The sequence below is a fragment of the Simochromis diagramma genome, unplaced genomic scaffold (assembly GCF_900408965.1).
Source record: "Simochromis diagramma unplaced genomic scaffold, fSimDia1.1 OVJJ01000320.1, whole genome shotgun sequence".
Lineage (NCBI taxonomy): Eukaryota > Metazoa > Chordata > Actinopteri > Cichliformes > Cichlidae > Simochromis > Simochromis diagramma.
In genome coordinates, this window is record NW_024386773.1 from 2,110,946 (window position 1) to 2,133,344 (window position 22,399).

The window sequence follows — 22,399 nt, forward strand, 5'->3', positions numbered from 1 at the left end:
TGTGCGTTGGTGATAGTTATTTTAAAATCTAAATCAATGTATGAAAATTAATTTCCCAATAAATTGGTTTATACGTATGTATATAAAATATTGAAAATGTAAATAGCTTTGTAGTGATTTTTTTATACTACGGTAAAAGGCACTTGACAGGCATTATTAGAGACGGCCATATTTTGTCTCAGGATTCGCTCGATTTGTGATTCTCCACCGCCGGTCTCCTGGTGGTCCGTATGAAAATAAAGACCCCGTCCTCGCGGGCAGTCCACGACTGACATTTCGTGTCATCGTCGTTAAACTGAGGGGACCTTAAGTACGTTCTTCCCGTGTGAAGTAAACATTTCAGAATTTAAACTGTTGTAGAGAGAGGTGTATGAAAAACACCACCCCATATTGAGAAGTTTATTAAGCAGACCTTGACTCTTACAACTACCACAACCAGTTTAGTGTGGAGCGGCAGCGGAGGTTGTTGCTGTTGACAACTGTGTATCGAAGACGCCAAGTGGTCACGTGATAAGGAAAAACAAACGCGCGGCACTTTGTAAAGAGTTTTAACGTGAGGATAAATGAAGGTAATTTTGTCATGTAAGCTACGACAGCCTTCAAAGTGTAAAATGAGGATGATTGTATATGAGAAGTGATGCGATTCGGTGCTCTGTATAATAGCCACTTGAAAAATGCAAAGTAGCGGCGGAAACTCGGATCCAGTAAGACCCCGTTTAAACTATGTCAGATCTCGTGGCGAAGCAAAACAAGTGCGCAAAATTCACACCAGAAAGGTCGCTTACAGAGTTGGATACAGCTGGAACAAAGGTGGAAGACTCAAGGAGCTGAGAATAAGGTGCTGAGACTATTCCTTGACCCATTGTTATCATGTTACTGTCTTCCTGAAAATTAAGTCTCCATTCTTTTAACTTCTGCAGGCACCTTGCAAGAAAGTTTCTGAAGATATGGATACAGAACACCTTTGGCCGAGTTCTTCCTCATGAAGCAAAGTAACGTGTTTCATTTATTTTGGAAATTGAAAGCATTTTCAAGTTTGCCATCTGGTTGCCCTCGTTTTCCTACCTGCTCACTAATTCCAGTGTTTTCCAGGTCGCATTATAACAGAGTGGTACTGAGAAGAACCTTTGAAGGATGGAGAGATGAGTGGTGGTCATCCAGGAGGGAGTGGAGTCTGAACATGCGAGCAGACTGTCACTACAGGTCATTACAGTACATTATAGGACATTATGAAGGACTTTTATAGTTGAATAACCAAAGTCTGTTCATGTATTCATGCTGCTTTTATTTCAGGTATTACCTGTGCAACTGGACTCTCCACAGCTGGCGAATGTTTGTGTGTTTGCAGAGGGAAAAGAAGATGCAACAGCAAAAGGCTCAGTCATTTGGTGTGACTTTTACCATTCAAGCGTAATGTTGGTTTGGGGATTTTTTTTTTTTGTCAGATTTCATAATTCACTGACGTGTCATCACCCACTTTGTTTCTATTATCAGCTGACAAGCAGCGGATGCGTCTGGTGTTGGACAGATGGGAGGTTTTCACAGAGATGAGAAGACTGAAGAGCAGAATGCTGGAATCAGCTCTTGAGCAGTACAGGCTCTCAGCTATGCAGTGAGATTTTTGTGTTATCAAATGAAAACTTCTAGCATTATGATTTTTACCATAATATTGGTTTTACCTTTGTTTTTGTTTTGCAGCTCAGTGTGGAGCTTGTGGCAGACTAGATTACAGCACCGTCAAGACCTTCACATTTTGGAGGATCAAGCACAGAAACAGAGGGCACTAACCTTAAAGACAAGGGTAAGGGCGTGATCGAACACCCCTGTGAATCACATGTTAATATTATTATCAATAGTAATAATAAAAATAACAACAATAACTTTTTTCAATACTGCACCTTTCAAAACAAAGTGACAAACTACAAAATGTTTAAGAAGAATTAAAAGTGAAACAACATAAAGTGTAGGAACACTGACATTAGAAGAAGTTCAAAGGCAGTAGATAAAGACAAATCTTATCTTTATAAAGATAAAGACAATTACAATTATAAACATGTAAATTAGATGCAATTATGAAAAATTAAAATAAATAAAAAATTATCACCAAGAATAAATGATGAAGGACAACATTCACTTCAAAGCAGAGGCACAGTAAAAACTTGCTCATCAAAGTATGTCTTTAAGAGAGATTTATGGTGATGATAGATGATAGTAAGCTCGGCAGTCTGATCTACTCAGTTAGGCTGTTCCAATCTGTCAAACTAATTAGATAAAGATGACCCAAGGAAATACAAAAAATAATAATAACAATAATATATTGATAATTTCATCTGTTATTATTGAATTTTAAATTAACTGTGATTAATCACATTCTTTAGAAAGTTGAGTTCAATTTTAATAGCCACACCTCAGCCTGATTCAAGGCAGACCTGTTGAATCAAGAAATAATGGAAATGGAACCTGTCAGACGAAGTCAAGTAGATTCACATCATACCACCATCTCTCTTTGGAAGGTTTGAGTCCCGTTACATTTGGCATAAAACTCACACAGTATTTCATAAAAGAAACATTACACCAGCAGTCAAACATGGTGGTGACTCTGTGATGGACCATGAATTCTGCTCTTTACCAGAAAATCCTGAATGAGAATGTCCAGCCATCAGTTCGTGCTCTGAAATTCAGACGCACTTGGGCTATGCAGCAGAACAATGATCCAAAACACACCAGTGCGACTGAATTGAAATAATTCTGCAAAGAAGAGTTGACCAAGATTCCTCCACAGGGATGTGAAAGACTCATTATCAGTTATTGCAAACACCTGATTTTAGTTCTCGTTGTCAGGGGTGGCACAAACAGTCATTAGGTTTAGGGAGAAATTGCTTTATCGCACAGGGCCTTGTAGGTTTGGATTATTTTTATTCTTGATAAATGAAATCATTACTTAAAACTGCATTCATATGAACCTCAGTTATTTTTTTATCTAATATTAACGTTTGATCTGAAACATTTAAGTGAGATAAATGTGCAAAAATAAATCAGGAATGGGAAAATAGCTCAGTTATACGACAATCCTGTGAAAACTAACTCTTACTGAGTCTAAGTCCTAAACAGCATAAAATATGACTGAATTGAAATGCTTATCTAAGCTGAGGTGGTTGTCAACTTATATTATGCCCATGGACGACATGCTCCCAGGGTAAAATGTATAAAGAAAACCAAAGAGTAGTGAACCTTGAGGTACATTACTCCTGTGTGTTCTCTCTGGTGATGAGTCACCTGATATATTTTGTATTGAAGGCTTGGCTTCAGTGGAAAGAGATGCAGACGGCTGCTTCTTGCCAGAAAGAGAAAGAATCCAGAGCTGCGTTTCATTTTATCTCCAGATTGAAAAGAAGAGCTTTGCATCAGTGGATAAGATATGTGTCGTACCGCCACACCAAGAAAGAAACACAAGGTCATTATAAAATACCCACGCAGCTTTCTTGAAGCATCATTATTTTTGCTATCTCTTAACACATTTTTATTTTTTGTTCTTTTGTGTTTCGCCTTCAGTTTTGGCTCAGCGTGCCTGCTCTTGCCTCCTGGTGAGGAAGTGTTGGAGTAAATGGAGAAATGCTCTCGATCGCAAACACAGTGAAGAGACCCGTTTGCAAGCAGCAGCCAGTTTGGCCACGCAGAGCATCCAGTGCAGAGCACTGGTGCGTTGGAGAGCTTGTATCCTGATCCACCTGTAGAATGGATAAAACTTGGATAAACTAGTTTTTCTACCTGCTACTAAATCAGTTTTAAGTTATTAGCACTGTTGTTTGATTCTTGAGCTCTTCAGTAGATGTGGCATTGTGCAGAGAAGAAACTGAAAGAAAGAATTCAGCAAATCAACACTACCAACATCATTTAATGGTAATAAATAAATAAAATAAAGGACCCACTCATAAGCAAAGATCAGCACGATCAATTCATGTATTCATCTCAGCGCATTCTCATTGCAGCGTGCTGGATTGCGAGGGTTGTCTCTTAATGTCGTGTTGAACAAAACATATCGACTGAACAACCGTATGGCTATCCAACATTGTCAGCAAACGGTAACTGGTCTTCACACTGCAGACAGTCAGGGTTAATCTCATTGAAGGTTTCAAAGCATCTGAAATGCTTTTTTTTTTTTTTTCTCTCAGATGACTCGTAAGTACTGGAAACTATGGCAGGATTGTGTGGAGGAAGCTGAAAACTGGAGTTTTAAACCCCTCATAGAGATGGCCCTGAGTAACTACAGGTGCTCTTACATACATTTCCCAATCCACAGGGCTATATTCACAGTTCTTTGTTGTAATACCGGTGCTACAAATGGAATTTGGTTCTCGTTGCAGCACTTCACTGCTTAGAAGACATTTTCACCACTGGAGAGAGAAACTTGCTGAGCAGAGATACATGCAGGTATTTTCAAATACAACTCAAGACAGCAGAGATACAGATGCTTTTACATTACAACACAATCAACTTGTTATGTTTTGTTTTTTTGTTTATTTTTTTTACAGGAACTGGAGCGTCGTGCAGACATTTGGTTTGTAGACCGTATGCTACCTCGGTGTTTCCAGTCTTGGGTTGAGTTTACCCTCCACAGCAGAATGCTTCAACAGAGAAGACTCAAAGCTCAAGCTTATAATCGGTGAGTCATCACCTTTCTCCTCTTCAGTTATGCAACTCTTCCCAAGAAATTAAAATAACAATATACCTTTTTAAATTTGGCTGCTTTCCCCTTTAAGGTTCTTATTTTTTTGGCTTCTCTGGGCCACTTTCAGTGTGGATGCTGTTTTTAGACCCTCTATTTTTAGATCACTGGTCCCATTCTGAGTGGTGGGATGCACGCATACAGATTCACCACAGTCTTTAAACAGAAAGCAGACATCATCTTATGTGCCAAATTGACCCCAATTTTATTGAGGATCATTTTTGCTCGTGGGAGCTGGTCTCTGGCTGTAACTCAAAGACAAAAAGGTAGTTTTCTATGGAACTGTCTGTGGTATCCAAGCCCTGAGGCACCACAATCAGGAATCATTTCCCAGGCAGTCAGAGTATCAGATTGACTTTATTTAGGCATCTGAGGGAGAACATTCAGTTTGCACTATCTAGACTTTGGTTTGTACTGGTTTGTGTGTAGACTTTGTAGTTTTCAACCTTAGTGGGTGGATGAATATGTCCAAATGATCTGTCTGTCCACTGTGTTGTCAGGCGGCGCCAGTGCGCCTGGGTGTTTTACACCTGGTGGGGGAAGTCGGAGAAGCTCAAGGAAGAGATGCTTTCTGAGCGGATGGTACGTCAACTGCAGATGAAAACTTTGTTGTGGTGCACCGCACTGGTGATAAATAACATTTACGTTTTTCCAGGCAGTTCTTCATGACGAGAGATGCCAGAAGCAGAGAGCCTGGACGCGATGGAGGCAGCGCACACAAGAGCAGATCAAAGAGGTGGAGAAACAGGAGGCTTCACGTAGTCTGTATCGTCACACACTTCTACACAGGACGATGATGCAGTGGAAGGAAAACAGCACTGAGCTACGAGACAGGTGAAGCTCAAGAAGACGTTTTGGTGAAGTTGTTGAATCATTTGGGCTTGAGCTAAATGTGCTGTCGGCTAATAGAATCGTTTATTTGTTTTACTTCAGGAGAAACAGAGAGCAGCAGGCCTGCAAGCAGGGTGATTTGCGCTGCTTAAGAAAGGCTGTAGAAAAATGGGAAAAGGTGATTATTTTACATTTTTGTTGAGTCTAGTCTGCACTCCATCTGTTACTTTAGTCATTGTGCAGTAAGGAATCAGTGCTTAAGATTTGAAAAAGACTGAAAGAATTTGCTTTTTGATGTGGAAATGTGTATCTTATAAATTCTGCTCAGCATCTCTGACAGCATGAGACTGCCTAAATGAGACCAAAGCTTTGGAGTGCCATTATGAAAGCTGATAGATTTTTCTTCTCTGCTTTGATTTTTATTATATTCATGTGTTATGTATCCGTTTTCTTTTTTCTCTGTGTGTGTGTCAGTTTGTTCAGGTCCAGAGAGCAAAGAAAAGCAGGCTGGAAGAGGTTCAGAGTTGGCATGAAGTTAAACTTCTAAAACACTCCTTTGTGGCCTGGAAGGTACACATCTTATATCAGTTAAAACCACATGATTTTATTTCTTTAGGGTCATGAAAACAATGTTGAAGTCTATGCATTGTGGCCTGCTGTATTCACAGAAACACCACCTGCAGATGTCTCAGATCTATGACAATGCAGAGGAGCTTCACAAGCAGCACACTCAGTGTTTTCTCAGGTAATAAAGACAAATACTGTGTTTCATTCTAAAATCAGAATTTCATTTCTTCTGTTTAGAAATCCTAGGTGTTTGTTAGGATCTTAAGTTTCAGTCATGTCTCTCCAGAGTGGCGCTTACTGAGTGGAGGGAAAATGCAGAGCAGCGAGCAGAGATCCGGCTCGAAGAGCAACAAGCACAGAATCACTTCGATCACTCCCTTCAGCTTAAGGTTACAAAGCGATCTGATGCATACATGTTCAAAATCATCAGGCGTCTTCATATTTTCAACACCAATTGCTTTCTTTTCACTAAATCTTTCAAGGTGTTTCATGCGTGGAGAGAGGCAACAACAGTTGCGGTGTCAAAGCGCTTCCAGCAGAGGGAAGCACTAAGCAGGGCTCAGCAGTCTATAAATGAAGGTAATGTCATATGGTGCCGTTTTAACTCCTTTTAGTTATTTATTTTTCTTTAAACAAACTTAACTTTGCTCTTGTGATTGCCACCTACCTGTAACCATTAAGAGCAGTGGTAAGTAATTTTGATATTCCAGCATGTCTTTCTTAGTCTTAGAGTTGTTTGGCTGTCATGGAAAGATACCGCCTAGACAAATGCAGCAGTTACCTTAGCAGTTGTCAAAGATTTTGTACCTGTTAAGTAACTGTTGCATCAGAACTGTGTTGTCTGGTTACCAGGTGTATCCAAATTGTTGTAAACTTTTTAATGATTTCTGTGTTTAGTGCGGTTGCTGCAATTTTTCAGACGATGGAGGAATCGGACCAGGGAGGCTCGGAGAGAGAGGATAATCATGGAAAAAGCCAGGAGACACCATAACTCCAAACTCCTTTCTAATGCGCTGAAAGCTTGGAAAGAGCATCATTACCAGCACCAGAAGAATAAGGTTCTAACTTCTTTTATCCCTCAATGCATATACATCTATACTGACATCAAGCTGTAATCTAACTTGTTTAAAACTGTGATTTTTGTAGGTGATGAAACGACAGGGACTGTTATTGCTGAGATTAAAAATGTACCAGATGTACTTTGAGCAGTGGAAAACAAAGGTTTGTTGATTTTCCTTTTTTTGTGGTCTGAACAGACTGATTGATCAAAAGAAGCGAATATCTACCATTTGCTTCTATTTTGCTTTTACTGCTAATCATTTCTGTTAGGAAAAGGAGTTATGGGAAAACAGCAAAGTCAGACTTTAAATCAATAGATTTGATTCATCAAATCAGTATTTGGTGTGAACAGTCTTTACTTTTAAAATGGCATCAGTTCCCCTTACTTCATTTGCTCCCAGGTTTTTATGGCACTTTGAAGGTTTGTTTATTTTTGGCCATCTGAAGACCTTGCCACATTTCTCCTATGGATTTAGGCTGTCTCTGTGTATTCTGACTGTGCGATTTTGAGATCTGTCTGTGTGTTTATTGTCGTCATGCTGCAAATGTAGCATTTCTAATGAATGAGTATTGATTGGTTTTGATTGAGAGCAGTTAAACAGGCTTTGGTTTTTCTTTCTGCTAACAGCTGCAGCACAGACAGCGAGAGGCGAAGCAAACGGAGAGAGCACTCTGGCACTGGTCCCTCACACTTCAGGCCAAGGTAAATAACCTGCCTCCACATTCTTTTCTCTCTACACCACCAAATGCATTGCAGAAATGGTGCTCACAGGGTCTAACGAGCCCTCTTATACTTTCTGGACCTGACGCAGGTGTTGTATGGGTGGAGGATTTGGGTCACAGAGCAGCGGAGAAAGCAAGAACATGCTGCCAGAGCTGCACTGGTCTACAGAGACCAGCTGCTGAGGGAGGGGGTAACATGCATCCTCACATATGCCGCTCATATGAATGATCTCACAACAAACCTAACACAACACAGTCAACTGCAAGTAGGTTATTGTGCATTTCTTGTGATTTCTAGACCTAAGATTTCAGTGCCTCACCTCTCTGCTTGTGTCCTGCAGAGATCACAACACCTCCAGAGAGTTGTTAAACGTTGTGCTGCACGGTGGAAGCAGCGGGCACTGTGCAAACCCCGAAGAGAGCAAGAGACGAGAGGGCAGCCAGCAAAAAAGAGTGTGAGCTTCTGTCTGAGCAGTGTTTCATCTTCTGACTCAACAAAGCAGGAAGCTGCAGCTGGATTGCACAGCAAGCTGTGAGTGTGTACTTCACTCTGACAAGCCGTGAAACTGTTCCACACATGCAGTTTGACTTTTTTTTTAGGCTGCATACCCAAACATTGCAGCCTTTAGCCCCATAAAGGGAAGAGAAGTTATCAGTAAAAGAAATATTGCTTCATGTTTTTCGATGGTAAAATCCTTTTTCCAATGCTGTATGTGGTAATGCATGAAAATAAAAACAGAAGACAAGCATCTGAATATCGTTTGAACTATAATAAGCTTACTTAAATTGAAGCATTGTGTTAAAAGTCAGTGTAGGAATCACTGATTAAAGCTTTTTCTTTTCTGTTTACTCAAGTACCCAGCCACAATCTGCCGTCACCAACATTAAAGCAGCTTCAAACTCATCTGAGTCCAGTCGTCCCACACAGAAAAACCATCCAGCGTCAAACTGCCGCCATGCTGATGAAGTTTTGGTTGCCTCTCCACATCAGTGCAGTGTCATGTCAACTGTGCCACCTTCTGAATCTCTGATGTCCAACATGGACTTTTTTCAGCACACCCAAAACCAAGAACCTCTTTTACCTCCTTCTGCTTTCATGACTACTGGGACACAGAATAAAGTAAGATAAGATACACCTGTTTGACATATCAGAAACCATTTGTTGCTGTATTAAGTAACTCAATTTGGGTTAAACCTTTTTTTCTTTTTAAGTTCAAATCAAGTCTTGGAGACTCTCCAGTTGAGCGTTTTCCTCAGTCTGTCACTTCTTTAGATCCCCACTCATCTGCATATCCAGGTACAGACCCTGCTCTTTTTTCTAGAGTATGTTTTCAATATTTATAAAAAAAAAACAAAAAAACTTATTAAATCACCAAACTCAAAAGAACTGTTTTGTTGCTTTTTCAAGAAACACGTCTGAGTGCATCTGGTGGAGAAACTGAGGTTCCTGATGCTGAAAATGCAACAAGTGATTCAACGTCAGCTCTGATGAGCGAGCTTCTCAGGATTCAACAGGACATGAAGAGTTTCCAGCTGGACAGAAAGCAACTCCGGTAGAAATCTGTTTTTCCACTCTTCTTTTCTTTGCAATATGTGATGTGAAAATAGCACCGGTGTTTTATTCACTCAGGGCATGGCGAAAGCTGAAAGGGGTGTTACAGAGTTGGCTGCAGACCAGTGGAAAGGACGAAGTGATGGAAAAAAATGCTATCTGTCAAGAGTTGAAGGACGTAAGGACACAAGATACTTTTGTCACTGTTTATGTTGAACATAAACTTACATTGTTTGCTGTTACGCTATCTTGATTTAATCATCACAGCCCAAAATTTGGTGCCTTTCACATTTAGGTTCACATAAGCATTAAGCTTAGTACCCCAGTCACATAAGTGTAAAGACTAATTTTACACTTGAGTTCCCTAGCGAACGGTGGTTGCTAGGGAACCACCAAAAGTGCATATTCCTCAACTAGTTGAGCCAGGAACCACTCACCAACCTCTTTTGGAGTTGCCAAGCCGTCTCTACATCTGTGTGTGAGTGAAGCTTTAGAGATTATTAATGAAGTGAACTGCCTTTTGTTGAAAAAAGTATTTTTGTTAGGTAATTCCTCGACCAGTTCTAGAGTAAGATATTTTAAATTCCTGACATTTCAGATATTATGCAATTATTGAATCTACAAAGTGTATAAGCACTTATAACAACAGATATCTTACACAACAAGTAAGCGTGATAAGGTAGGAAAACAGATTCAGTTATGACATACATTACCCTTTTCATTTTTTAACTATCTGTTATAAATCTAAGGGTTCACATTTATTTCCTTATGGAAAGGAAAAAGGGACTTTGCAATGTGTGCATGTGCAGTCTTAATCATGATGCTAGTTACCTGAAGTAACTTCTGAAGTTTCTCTTCCTGATGGCTCAGATTTTCCATGCATTCTTCTACAGCGTCATTTGACCTGTAAATCTCTGTCTGTGGAGGAAAAGAAACTGAGCTGAGAGGGTGGCGCATTCAATTAAATTATTAAATTATTGTTCATGATACTGATTGTGTCACTCCTGGTGATTTTTCATTTGACAGTTGGAGGAGCTCATCGACAGGCTGTCCACTAAGCTGGAAAAACAGAAACCGGTGATGTTGCTGCACGCAGAGAGAATCCAGCATTTGCAGACTGTCCTCCGGAGTTTAGGACTTCATGCTCCTCATCAAAAAACAGAAGAGTCAGAAACTCAAAACTCTGCATTTCCAACATGACAGGAATAATGGAGAGCGTGACGGGCTCACCTGCTGATTGTTTGAACTGTTGTTCACTTGCCAGCATCACATTTTTTAAAAATAGTCTGAGCTTAGAACTGAATCAGCATATGCATATTTAACTACTCTGTGCTTATGTCTTTGCTGCCCTCAGCTGGTGGGGACCAATTTGAATGGTTCTTATTAATTATTGTGTAAAATGTCTTCGGCATTCCCAAAACATAAACGTCAAGTGCCTTAAAGGAACACTCAGCTCTATAGCTGTAAATCCAGCAAAACATTGGATAGGGGTCGTCCTTGTTGCAGATGGTGCAAAATATTTTCCATATGTGTGCAAAGAGTGACTTTACTGTTTTTGGAGGAGGTGCCCTTACGCAATAGGTCTGCTATTACCCTGTTTGTAGCAGTGCTTCTAGTACTTCAGAAAATCACTGAACTAAAATCACAGATTTTAGTTTAACAGAGAGGACTGCGGTCTGTTTGCAGAGTTATTATATCTTTGATCAAGAGCAAGTCAAAATGCAAGGATTTTATCCCATTTTACTCTTTTCCATCTTTGTGTGCTCTGTAAGTGGTAAGTGTTGTTACTGAACTAGGTGATTATTATTGTTTCTTGAAATATTTTATGTTCTTCAGCCTCGTATTGTTGAGGTGTTTTTGGTTCCTGTTACCATCTGTTTGGAGCATTTGCTTTTCAGGATATTAATAAAACTGAGTTTAATCATATGAATATTGTAGAGTCTTTTGAATTTACTGAAAGTTGGAAGGACTGTATGCATTCTTATGGCCGTTATTTTCTTTCTTTAACCATTTGAACTGCTCCCTTCATGGCAGCTAAGAAGATGCGATGGTGCGCAGTGTCAGATCCTGAACAGAGGAAGTGTGCAGAACTAGCTAAAGCTCTGGCAGCAGTGGTGTCACCAGCCACTCTGGCAGCTTTTGCCAGACTTTCATGCATACGAGCATCTAGCACAACTGACTGCATCAATAGGATCAAGGTGAGCAAGTCTACAATGCAATACACAATAAAAAGGCGTTTTAATCCAGCTTGGGGCAAATTATTTAAAGTTGTTTGCATATCAGTAACAAGGGTGATGTGCAGAGATGTAGTAAAGCTGATTCACCTTACCATGAAAATATGAAAAAGAGCTGTTAAAGCTAGGATAAGAACCGAGGTGATGATTAGTGAGCAGCAGTTTGGCTTCATGTTGAGAAAAAGCACAACAGATGTCATGTGTGCTTTAAGAGTGTTGATGGAAAAGTATGGAAAGATGGAAGGAGTTGCACTTGTCTTTATGGAGATAACATATGATAAGGCGCCAAGAGAAGAACTGCGATACTGCACGAGGGAGTGCCAGAGAACTATGTGTGGATGGTGGACGACATGTATGAGGACAGTGGTGAGATATGTGATTGGAGTGACTCCTGTGTTCATGGTGGGGCTGGGTTTGACTTTTAGCCCCCTGTTTGCACTGGTGATAAGGCAGGCACGTGAAAATGAGGTAAATGAAAATTTACCAAATGCAAATGAAAGTCACGAGAAGCAAGACAGAATATGTGTGCAGGACTGTAAGAGAGAGAGAAGTGTAATAGTGAAGTTGCAAGGAGAACTACAATAATGAAATTAAGCTGTAACATAAATGGATTACAAAATGCAATGATTACATCCAGACTGTAGTGGAGTAAAATTAGAAAGCACCATAACATGGAGGACACAATAAAGTGCAAGTACATTACCCAAAAGTTGATTCTGTTCATCTGGACGTAGCGTTTTCAGTGGGAGAAATGTTTCGTCACTCATCCAAGTGACTTTTTTAGTCTCAGCTGACTGCAGGTTTCCCCAACCTTATAAACAGTACATTGCACATCCCTTCTTTTTGGGATAACCGTGTATTAGCATTGTATTAATTGAATTTGCTGAGATGTAAAATTAACTATTTAAAACTCTTTTTGTCAACTGTTTGTTTCAGGCTAATCGTGCTGACATTGTAACTTTAGATGCAGGAGAAATTTACTCAGCTGTCAAGCAGTTTGACCTTGTAGCCATTGCTAAGGAGATCTACAGTGATGGTAGGTTTAAGCTCACTTTTCTGAGATGTATCTTCAGCACTGATCTAAAAAGGGGGTTATTGAAAAATACGTTTCTCGAACTTAACCCCATTCAGAATGAGCTTGGAGCTTAGAATGAGCATAACCATGCAAAATAGTACCATCATACTGTGAAAATGTTCTGACTTTAACACCCTCAGAGTACAGGAGTGGTTTGAAATTTGGCGCTTTTTAATAACCTTTTTTTTCATATTTTTGAGCAATGCAAGAGCTAGCTTCATGGACAAAATGAAGGTAGAAAATAATTAATAATAATTCACAAGAGAAAACTTGAAAAAGTAAATTTTGTGTCAATCTTTCAGGGCTGTGCAGGAAGAGTGACTAGTTACAACATGCTGTAGCATATGAAAGGTAGCCTTTTTACCTAAATTTTGACTAATCTTCTAGCCGTAATTCCTCATGCATATAATCATTTTCTAGCATAGTTTATATATTTAACACTTTCCAAATTGCCAGTTAAATATGAAATTATGTTTACTGAAGGAGTTAAGATCTTGGTAATGCTAAAGGAGCTGCATCTTGAGATTTCAGTTTTAGATTGGGACACCTGGAGTGGACATTCTGAACTTCAAAAAAAACAAAAAACAAGAAAAAATAGAACCTGTTAAAAAGCACCCAGTCTTGACTCTTAAAAAAGGAATCTTTTTGTATAGCTTCAATAACTCAGGTGGAAAAAAATTTAGATTTGGTTGATACTGATATGAAAAGACCCACATGTCTGTTTATATATTTATCTACAGGAGGCTGTACTCTGTCTGTGGCTGTGGTGAGAAACAGCAGCTTGGACATACGATCCCTGCAGGGCCACAGGAGCTGCCACAGCGGAGTTCGATGGACAGCTGGATGGAGTCTCCCGCTCGGCTTCCTGCTGTCCCGAAACTACCTGAGCTGGGCAAAGGAACATCCGCTTAGTCAGGGTAATTGGACTGTAATCAACTGTCAGCTGCTTTTTTCCATAAATGTGTTTTCATTTCTGATCTGGGTTTTCAGTCCCCCACCCTGACTTGTTTTTTTCTCCTCCTCTGACAGATGTCAGCACTTTTTTCAGTGACAGCTGTATTCCTGGTGCTGGTGCGATGGCTCCTCCTCTGTGCACTTTGTGCCAGGGCCAGAAGTCTTACATACGCCAGAAGAATTACCACTGCGAAACATCCCACAGCGAGCCCTTCTACAACAACCAGGGAGCTCTCAGGTCAGGCTTTACAAAAGGTCAACCAGTTAAAACATCAGGAAACTGTTTTTATTTCCTGTTTTGCTCTGTTACAGATGTCTCAGGAGGGGGATAGGGGATGTTGCATTTGTGGACCATTTAGCACTTGAAACTATTGAAGGTACGCATTTTTTTTTTTATTGTATTGAAATAAAAATATATATGGGGATATCCCAAAACCAGCAAAATGTTTTGAAAATGACATTTGCATAAAGGGGTCTATTAATATCATATTTATAAAAAATGTTAAGTTCCTAAAGTCATGGCAAACTGACTGTTGGTTGTTATTAAACAATAAAACTAAAGATGACATTACAGTTTGACTGAACAGAGTCTTTCTGATGACAGTGGGTGATATAGTTGTTCAGTGCTAACCACAATAGCACCTAACAGCCTGTGTGTGTTTCCTCTCGTACCCCGGCTTCCTTCGATGGTCCATATTCATGCTAAGGCAACTGCTGAGCCTAATCAGCTAATGCATGTGAGATAGATAACGTGCTTAAAAGAAAAGTGCTAAGCTGCGCACAACCTTGGGACTGAGCCAATTATCAAATTTTTGTTTTGTTTTTCATGATCAAACTTCTGTATTACTTTGTATTGCTGCTATGTTTCAGCCATAAATAAACTTTCCTGATCTTTGTGCTACAAACTGCTTTCACCATAAACTGAGAGGGGTTTGTTCCTTTATTTTACACATAGTCATCAGGACTAACAGGTTTTAAAAGATAATGCACAGAAAAAGCTTGCACAGAAAACCAAAATATAGAATATAATATGTTGTTCATCAAAATGTCCTTCAACTTATTTTCTTAACGGCTTATTATTCGGGGTCGCTGAAAGGCTGGGGCCTAATCCAGCTGTCAATGAGCAAGTTTTGGGGATGCTCTGATCTAGCCAACAAAATCTGGTCCTCTTCAAGCTCACTCAAATCCTTATGCTTGCCCAGTTTTCCTGCTTCTAATCCATCAACTTTCAGGACACAATGTTCTCTTGGCACCTAAATATATCCCACATATTAATAGGTGCCAAGATAAAGAAACAGTCAGCGTTATTCACTTCACCTGCAGGGGGTATAATGTTATGCCTGATCGCTGTAAATATCCTGTTTAAATCAGTTCAACCACCAAACTGCAGAAAGTTGCACTGACCCTTAAGACTTGTTTACCTTTCAGTTTTTTATTTGTCTCTTTTGTCAGAGAGTGAGCGTGATGAGTTCAGGTTACTGTGTACTGATGGCACACAAGCTCCCCTCAGCCAGTACAGAAGCTGTAATCTGGGTCGTGGTCCAGGAGGGGGCATGGTCACCAGGGTTAATTTTCGCAAGGTTGTTCGCAAATTTCTAGCAACTGTGCAGGTAAATAGTTTGTTCAATTTCCATCTCTGTGCCTAAGGGTCATAGCTGTTACTGTACCCACTAACTGATTGTTCAAGCATTTTTTATTAATTTGTTAGACGCTGTTTGGTCGGCAAGGAAGAGAAAGGCAGCGCTTCCAACTCTTCAGCTCCCTATCTTTTGGAGAAAACGATCTTCTCTTCAGAGATGTGACTGAGAAACTCGTTGTCCTGCAAGACGACATAGATGTCAGTCAGGTGCTGGGGCTGGATTATGTGGCGCTGCTCAAAGGACTTGGGCATGAAGGTGCTTGTTCTAGTATATGTACGGTTGTACATTTTTAAACTTAGAACGCACAGGCTTGGGTTTTACGGTGTCTTTGTGTTTGCAGGAAGCTCACTGGAGGACAGTGTCATTAGATGGTGCTGCATCAGCTACGCAGAGCAGAAGAAGTGTGAGCAGTGGGCGCTCAGCATAAAGTCTGACCCACTGGTGTGCGTCAGAGCTGTCTCAATGCGTGACTGTATCGAGAAAATTAAGGTAAGCCATCTAGACTGCAGATTATTGAGATGTTTATCAAACTCTCTAGGACACTATACAAGCTAAAATGACGTGTGCCTTTACCACAGAGGGATGAGGTGGACGCTGTCTCGCTGGATGCAACGCATTCGTTCATCGCAGGGAAGTGTGGTCTTGTCCCCGTTGTGACGGAATATTATGGTAGGACTGTTGCAGAATATAATAATGTAATGTAATTATGAAGCAAACACACAAGGACCTCTGAATGGCTCAAAATAACAGAAATGAAGGTTTAGATTGGCCTAACCAAAGTCTGGGTACTTTGGCATAGCCTCAAACATGACGTTTATGCTCAAACATCTTCTAGTGTAGCTGAATTAAAACAATTCTGCAGAGAAGTATGGGCCAAAAGTCCCCCACAGTGAGGTGAAAGACTCATTGCCAGTTATCGCAGATGTCTGATTCCAGTTCTTGCTGCCAAGGGTGGCGCAAACATTTCATAGGTTTAGGCAATTACTTTTTCACAAAGGGCCACTTAGGATTGCATAGCATTTTTCCCTTGTAAAAAAACAAAACAAAAAGTCTCATCAGATTAATCAATAAAGCATGTGCTTTTCTGTGTCACTCTTGTGTTGTTGGGTTTTCACAGGAAAAAACTGCGTGCCTGCTGAAGGATCCACTCACTTGGAGACAGATGGTGAGATGAAGAGAAAAAACAGCTGCATAATCAGTCTACAATGATCTTATTTCTACATAGAAACCACGTCTGCTGCTCTCTTCAGTCTTTCCCTCAGTTGTGGGTTTAGCAGTCGCAAAGCGCTCCAGCAGGAACATATTCATCGGGAATCTCGGAGGCCGTCGCTCCTGCCACAGCAACACCTACAGCCCTGCAGGCTGGCTCCTGCCATACAGACACAGCTTAAGCCTGGCGAACAACAGCAGCTCCCCCTGTGATCCTGACAAAGGTAGTGTTTTCAGAAAAATTCATGGGAAATCCTGATTTACTAAACGTATTCACCACTAATCAGTGTTCATTCAAGTCCACTTCTTAGAAATATCTTGTTCATGTTTTCTGGACCTTTGCACCCCACACTGCTGGATCCTTATCCTTTTAAATTAATCCAACGCTGCTTCGACCCTCACGTGACTGCAGTCTGCCACTTTGTGTTTTCCTAGTGTACAATGAGGTGTTTTGGAAAAGCTGTCTTCCTGGATCTGAGGGTAATCTTTGCAAGGTATGCATTGGAGGCACAGGGGAGACTGCAACCAAACGCTGCACCGAAAATCACAATGAGCGTTACTATGGAAATATGGGAGCTTTAAGGTATGTGTAGTAAAGTGTATGTCCTGCGTCAAATATTATTAAATCTAGTCTTTCTAAGTTCTATTGTCCTCTTTTTTCGAAGTATCTTCCATCATCATAATGCATGTAAATCTGAATAAACTAATTTCGTTCGTCTCTATGGGTCATCTGTAGACACATACTAAAGTTGACAGGGATTTTTTTTTTTTTTTAAACAAAGCATTTTTGGAAATCAAGTGGTTCAAATGGGTTTTATTATCATTCTTCCATCCAAAAATATTATAACAGAATTTCCACATGACCATGGCGCAACACTAGAAAACATAACATCAGTGTGAGACAAGTGAAGAATATAAAGCCCCTCTGCTTTTTTCTCTTTCTACTCATCCCCAAACCGCCTCAGCAGATGGTTGCCTCTCCCTGAGCCTCATTCTCCCAGAGGTTTCTTACTGTTAAAAGAGTTTTTTTTCTTCCCACTGTCACCAAGTGATTGTTCGAAGTCTGATTCTTGGGGTTTCCTCTAATATAAATTAGTGGTGGAAACAGAGTTAAATCATTTTATTAAACTGACCCTTCAACCCGTTACTCATTGCTCAGGTGCTTAGTTGGAGATCGCAGCGGGAAAAGCTACGGTGACGTGGCCTTTCTCGAGCAACACAGCCTTCACACAAACATCCTCGGTGAGATATTCAAAATCAAACCGGTGATGCGATCACTCACACTAACAGACTCTAACTTCACATGACAAATGTCTACATCTCCTACATCCTGCAGGTCTGAACACCACTGGCTGGGCAGAGGGGTGGTCATCGTCAGACTTTGAGTTGCTGTGTGCTGACGGCCGCCGGGCCCCATTATCAGACTGGGAGACTTGTAATCTGGGAGTCATCCCACCAAACACCGTCATGACACGGCCCGTGCTCACAGCACGAGTGTACGACTTCCTTATGAAGTCACAGGTCTGTTTAGATTTTATTTAAACAATCTGTTTTTAAAATCTCCCCAGCAGCAAACTACTGCCAGTACATTACTTTACTACTCAGTGTGTTTTTTATAATCATTTGCTTTGACTTACCTCAGCTCTATTTCTTTATTATAAAAGTTTTTCAGAATGCTTTTTATCTTCCTGCTTTTATATTTGCTCAGTGAAGCTCTATGTTTTAATGGCATAGCATCATTTTTGCACCAATATGCAGCCCAAAGTTGAGTCGAGGACACAGGTGGATAATTATACCTCTAAATGTATTTATTACTTGTTTTTTGACCATATAGGAAGCTCTGGCCGTCAACTCAAACACAGAGTTCAGGCTCTTTGAGTCTCATCAATATGGAGAAAGTGATTTGCTGTTTAAAGATGCAACGCAATGCTTTGCCCACACGAGTCACATGGACTACCGCTCCATCCTCGGAGAGGAGTTCTACACCCACGCAGACACGGTCTTCAACTGCACACACTCTGGTACGACAGCAGCCCGACAGAGTGGCCGATTGTTGCACAATTAAACTGTCACTAATGGGTCTGTTTGCTTTCCTTTCCAACAGATATATTGGAGTTTTGCAATCAAGATGTGTGCAGCATATTTTAATGGACCCACCAACAAGAACAACGCAACCTCTGTGCTTCAGTTTTTCCACTCTTCATCCACATACTTGTTATGTCTGCAAACCATCACTTTTTATCATCATGTTCACAAAAAACTCAATAAAATGTTAAAATGTTGGGATTTTTTTTACTTTTTACTACATTTAGATGCCATCTGAACTAAAAATGATGAGTGATGTGTAATCTTTGTGTTTTTCAAAGACACAAAAACTGCATTTAAGCATGACAGTAAATGCAAAAATTCATTGTCATACTGATTTTATCTTATGACATTCTCTCAGCAAAATGTCACACATAGAACCTGTTATAATGCCCAGCACTGCACTTATCGCTGTACTACATATATTGTGCTATAATTACCTCTTTTGTCAGATTTGTTGTGTGCCTTTAACTTAACTTTGTTTGTTATGTTAAGAATTAATAAGTTTCTGCTTTTCTTCTGTCATTATGATAAGCAAAGAAAGTCTAAAGAGCCACTCCATGAGGCTGCACCGATGACAGAATGACATTGTAGTTTGTTTAAGTGTGTATCATTTGTATGCTTTCACCTTTAAAGCTGGTAAAATGATTTGTTTAGTATAAATTGTAATTTTGCAGACAGGTGAGAAATTAAAGGATCACCTTGAACCCTTGTTCAAGGTGATCCTTTCCAGTGGTTGGCACATGTTCACTTCAAAGATAATACATTTTAATGTACACTACCAAACCTCATTTAATGTTTTTTTCTTTATTTTCATGACTATTTACGTTGTAGATTCTCACTGAATGCATAAAAACTATGAATGAACACATATGTAGTAAGCAAAAAAGTGTGAAATAACTCAAAACATGCTTTATATTTTGTTTTTCAAAATAGCCACCCTTTGCTTTGATTACTTCTTTGCACTTGTTGGTCCTTTTGCCTTCACTCTGGAATCCATCTCATCCCAAACCATCTCAATTGGGTTTAAGTCAGGTGACTATGGAGGCCATTGTGGGGTCATTGTCCTGTTGAAAAGTAAATGTTGGTTCAACTAAATGCAAACCAGATGGGATGGCATGTCGCTGCAGGGTGCTGTGGTAGCCATGCTGGTACAGTGTGCCTTCAATTTTGAATAAATCCCCAACAATGTCACCAGAAGAGCACGCCCACACCTTCACAACTCCTCCTCCATGCTTCACGATGTGAACCATGCATGTAGAGACCATCCGTTCACCTTTTTTGCGTCGCACAAAGACAAACCAAAGGGTGGAACCAAAGATCTCAAATTGGGACTCATCAGACCAAAGCACAGTTTTCCACTGGTCCAGTCCTTGTGTTTCTTGTCCCAGGCAAATCTCTTCTGCTTGTTGCTTTTCCTTAGTTGTGGTTTCTTAGCAGCTATTTGACCATAAAGGCCTGATTTGTCTCATCTGAACAGTTGATGTAGAGATGTGTCTGCTACTGGAACTCTGTCTGCCATTTATCTGGACTCTAATCTGAGGTGCTGTTCACTTGTGATTTCTGACGCTGGTGACTCGGCTGAATTTATCCTCAGCAGCAGAGGTGAGGTGAGTGGAGGAGTAGAGGGGAGTCTGTTACAATGTAACCACATCATTTGGTTTCACAAAGTGGCAAACATTATTCATTACATATTTAGTGGCGATTGGAATAAAATCCATTGTGGATATAGCTTTTGGTGATAACGGCCTATAAAATCGATCCACCAGATGTCAGTAGATTGCAGTCAATTGAATTCTGTTTTCTTCCTCCTAATTCAAGTGTATAATCCTAACTATGGTGTCTACTGTAGAGCAAACATGTTTTAGTCTTAAAACAAAACTAAAACTAGTTTTAGTTTTGAAATATTCATTTTATTTTATTATTGTTTTTTGTTTTTATCCTAATTCTTTCCTCTTCGTTGTCTTCGTAAACCACATTGAATTGCTTTTGTATGAAAGGTGTTATATAAATAACTAAATGACATTCCCTGACTTTGAATTTAGTCAACTACGAGAGATCAAAAACATTAGTAAACAGATTACTAGGCCATGTATCAAACGAAGGTATAATCATTATTATTATTTCACCTTTGCTGTTGATGATGTGACCAGTCAAAATGTCTGTGGTACAAAGTACTCGGTGCAGCTGTTGATCTGAACATGCAAACCACACAACAAACTATTAACAGGAAGTGTTGCCGTGCTGCCAAACATGCACACCTACTCTGTAACGTGTGTGCTGTGGTCTGAGAGTTATTTGCTACAGTCAGAGGCACTTGCAGCAGCTTAAAAAGCACATAGCTAATGAGCCGGTGAGGAAGCTGGTGTACCTGGAGAGAACCCATGCAAACTTCACACAAGGCCCCGGCCAGATGGTGGAATTGAACCCAGGGCCTTTTGCCGTGAGGCAACAGTGCTAATTACTGTTTGAAAAAGCAAAGATTTCATCTTCATGTTCTTGAAAACTCAAAACAGGTTTTTCACCACAAAAGCTGTGCAAGGAAAAGCAGAGAAAACACAGCAAACACAGTATGCTACCAGATTAATTTTGATGGTGTTATACATTGAAGACCAAAAATAAGGTGCGTACTGTAGAGCAAATTACAAAACAAATATAAAATGGAACTTTTAATCAGAAATGTAGAATAGAAAAACATTTCAGATAAAAGTTAAAAGAAGAGAATATCAGCTGCCAGTCAAAAACAATATATTTTACTACTGCAAGGTATTAGGAGTTTATTAAAACAAAAAATCAAAAATACAACTCAAGCAAAAACACCACAATCTATGCACAGCTGAACAAAATTTGAATTGGTACAACAATCCCATGTGTATAGAGATACATGAGTTATATGTTTATCTGTTGCTCTCGTTGACATTAAACTGCACAGCATTTATAAGTAAATTACCTAGAGGCAAATTAATATCCAGTGATATCCATTAATATCCATATACCAGTGCACATGAAAAAGAAAATACACCCTCTTTAAGTTATTAGTTTTTACAGATCAGGAAATAATGAAAACAAATCACCTTAATCTTACTAGATTTCTTGTAGAACTTCAGATAAGCAAACACACATCACACAATATTACATAGCTACCTTATATTGTTACCAAAAACTTGAAAAACAAAAGCTGACTTCAGAAAATGTGTGTGAAAAACAAAGTAGACCCTTGCTGTTTTCATGGCATTTAAGAGGGTAAGTAGCACCCAGGAGCTGCTAATCAGATCCACTTAATTAATTGATCATCAAAGTATAAAGATCACGGTTTCAGCAGTTTGCTGGTCTGGAGCATTCAGGTGTGTGTCAGTACAAAGGAAACATATCAGCGATCTTAGAGAAGCAACTCCAAGAGAACCAAATTCCAAGTCCATCATACTACAGTGAGAAAGATTATTTGCATGTGGAAAACATACCATGTCATGATCCCAGAGTGGATGTCTCAACAAACTGACATCAAGATCAAACCGTGCAGTGCTCATAGAATCTGCAAAAGCCCAAGAGTTACATCTTGGTCTCTACTGGCCTCAGTTATCATGTTAAATGTTAGATTTCATGATAGAAAGCCTCTTCACTCTAAAAAGAATATGGCAGCAATGTTTGGGTTTGCAAAGCTGCAGTTGGACCAATCACAAGACCAACAACTAAAGCTTGCATAAACTCACACCATACAAAATAACTGACAAAGAAAAGAAACAA

General features: G+C 39.8%; 2 protein-coding genes across 3 annotated transcripts; both read left to right on the plus strand.

The window, feature by feature from the left end:
• Nucleotides 1–173: 173 nt before the first annotated feature.
• sfi1 (SFI1 centrin binding protein) lies at nt 174–11,384 on the plus strand. Of its 2 annotated transcripts, none has more exons than XM_040002887.1 (30): nt 174–838; nt 921–992; nt 1,093–1,203; nt 1,294–1,388; nt 1,495–1,591; nt 1,699–1,801; nt 3,298–3,454; nt 3,553–3,714; nt 3,830–3,900; nt 3,990–4,082; nt 4,173–4,270; nt 4,365–4,431; nt 4,533–4,663; nt 5,227–5,308; nt 5,382–5,560; nt 5,660–5,735; nt 6,032–6,127; nt 6,226–6,302; nt 6,411–6,513; nt 6,607–6,703; nt 7,022–7,182; nt 7,271–7,345; nt 7,812–7,886; nt 7,996–8,172; nt 8,248–8,438; nt 8,762–9,026; nt 9,119–9,203; nt 9,315–9,459; nt 9,537–9,636; nt 10,485–11,384. In XM_040002887.1, the coding sequence occupies exons 1-30, from the start codon at nt 675–677 to the stop codon at nt 10,656–10,658; spliced, it is 3,579 nt and encodes a 1,192-aa protein (XP_039858821.1). In that variant the 5' UTR covers nt 174–674; the 3' UTR covers nt 10,659–11,384. The 2 variants fall into 2 exon arrangements, with proteins under 2 accessions (XP_039858821.1, XP_039858812.1); XM_040002878.1 differs by having other exon boundaries at nt 175–838; nt 1,495–1,612.
• On the plus strand, nt 11,124–19,436 carry zgc:172271 (uncharacterized protein LOC100000381 homolog). Its single transcript, XM_040003014.1, has 17 exons — nt 11,124–11,232; nt 11,493–11,656; nt 12,629–12,728; nt 13,508–13,684; nt 13,797–13,959; nt 14,034–14,098; nt 15,174–15,331; nt 15,430–15,616; nt 15,702–15,850; nt 15,940–16,030; nt 16,479–16,526; nt 16,612–16,794; nt 17,006–17,153; nt 17,730–17,812; nt 17,907–18,091; nt 18,405–18,591; nt 18,675–19,436. The coding sequence occupies exons 1-17, from the start codon at nt 11,178–11,180 to the stop codon at nt 18,716–18,718; spliced, it is 2,187 nt and encodes a 728-aa protein (XP_039858948.1). The 5' UTR covers nt 11,124–11,177; the 3' UTR covers nt 18,719–19,436.
• The last annotated feature ends 2,963 nt before the right edge of the window (nt 19,437–22,399 follow it).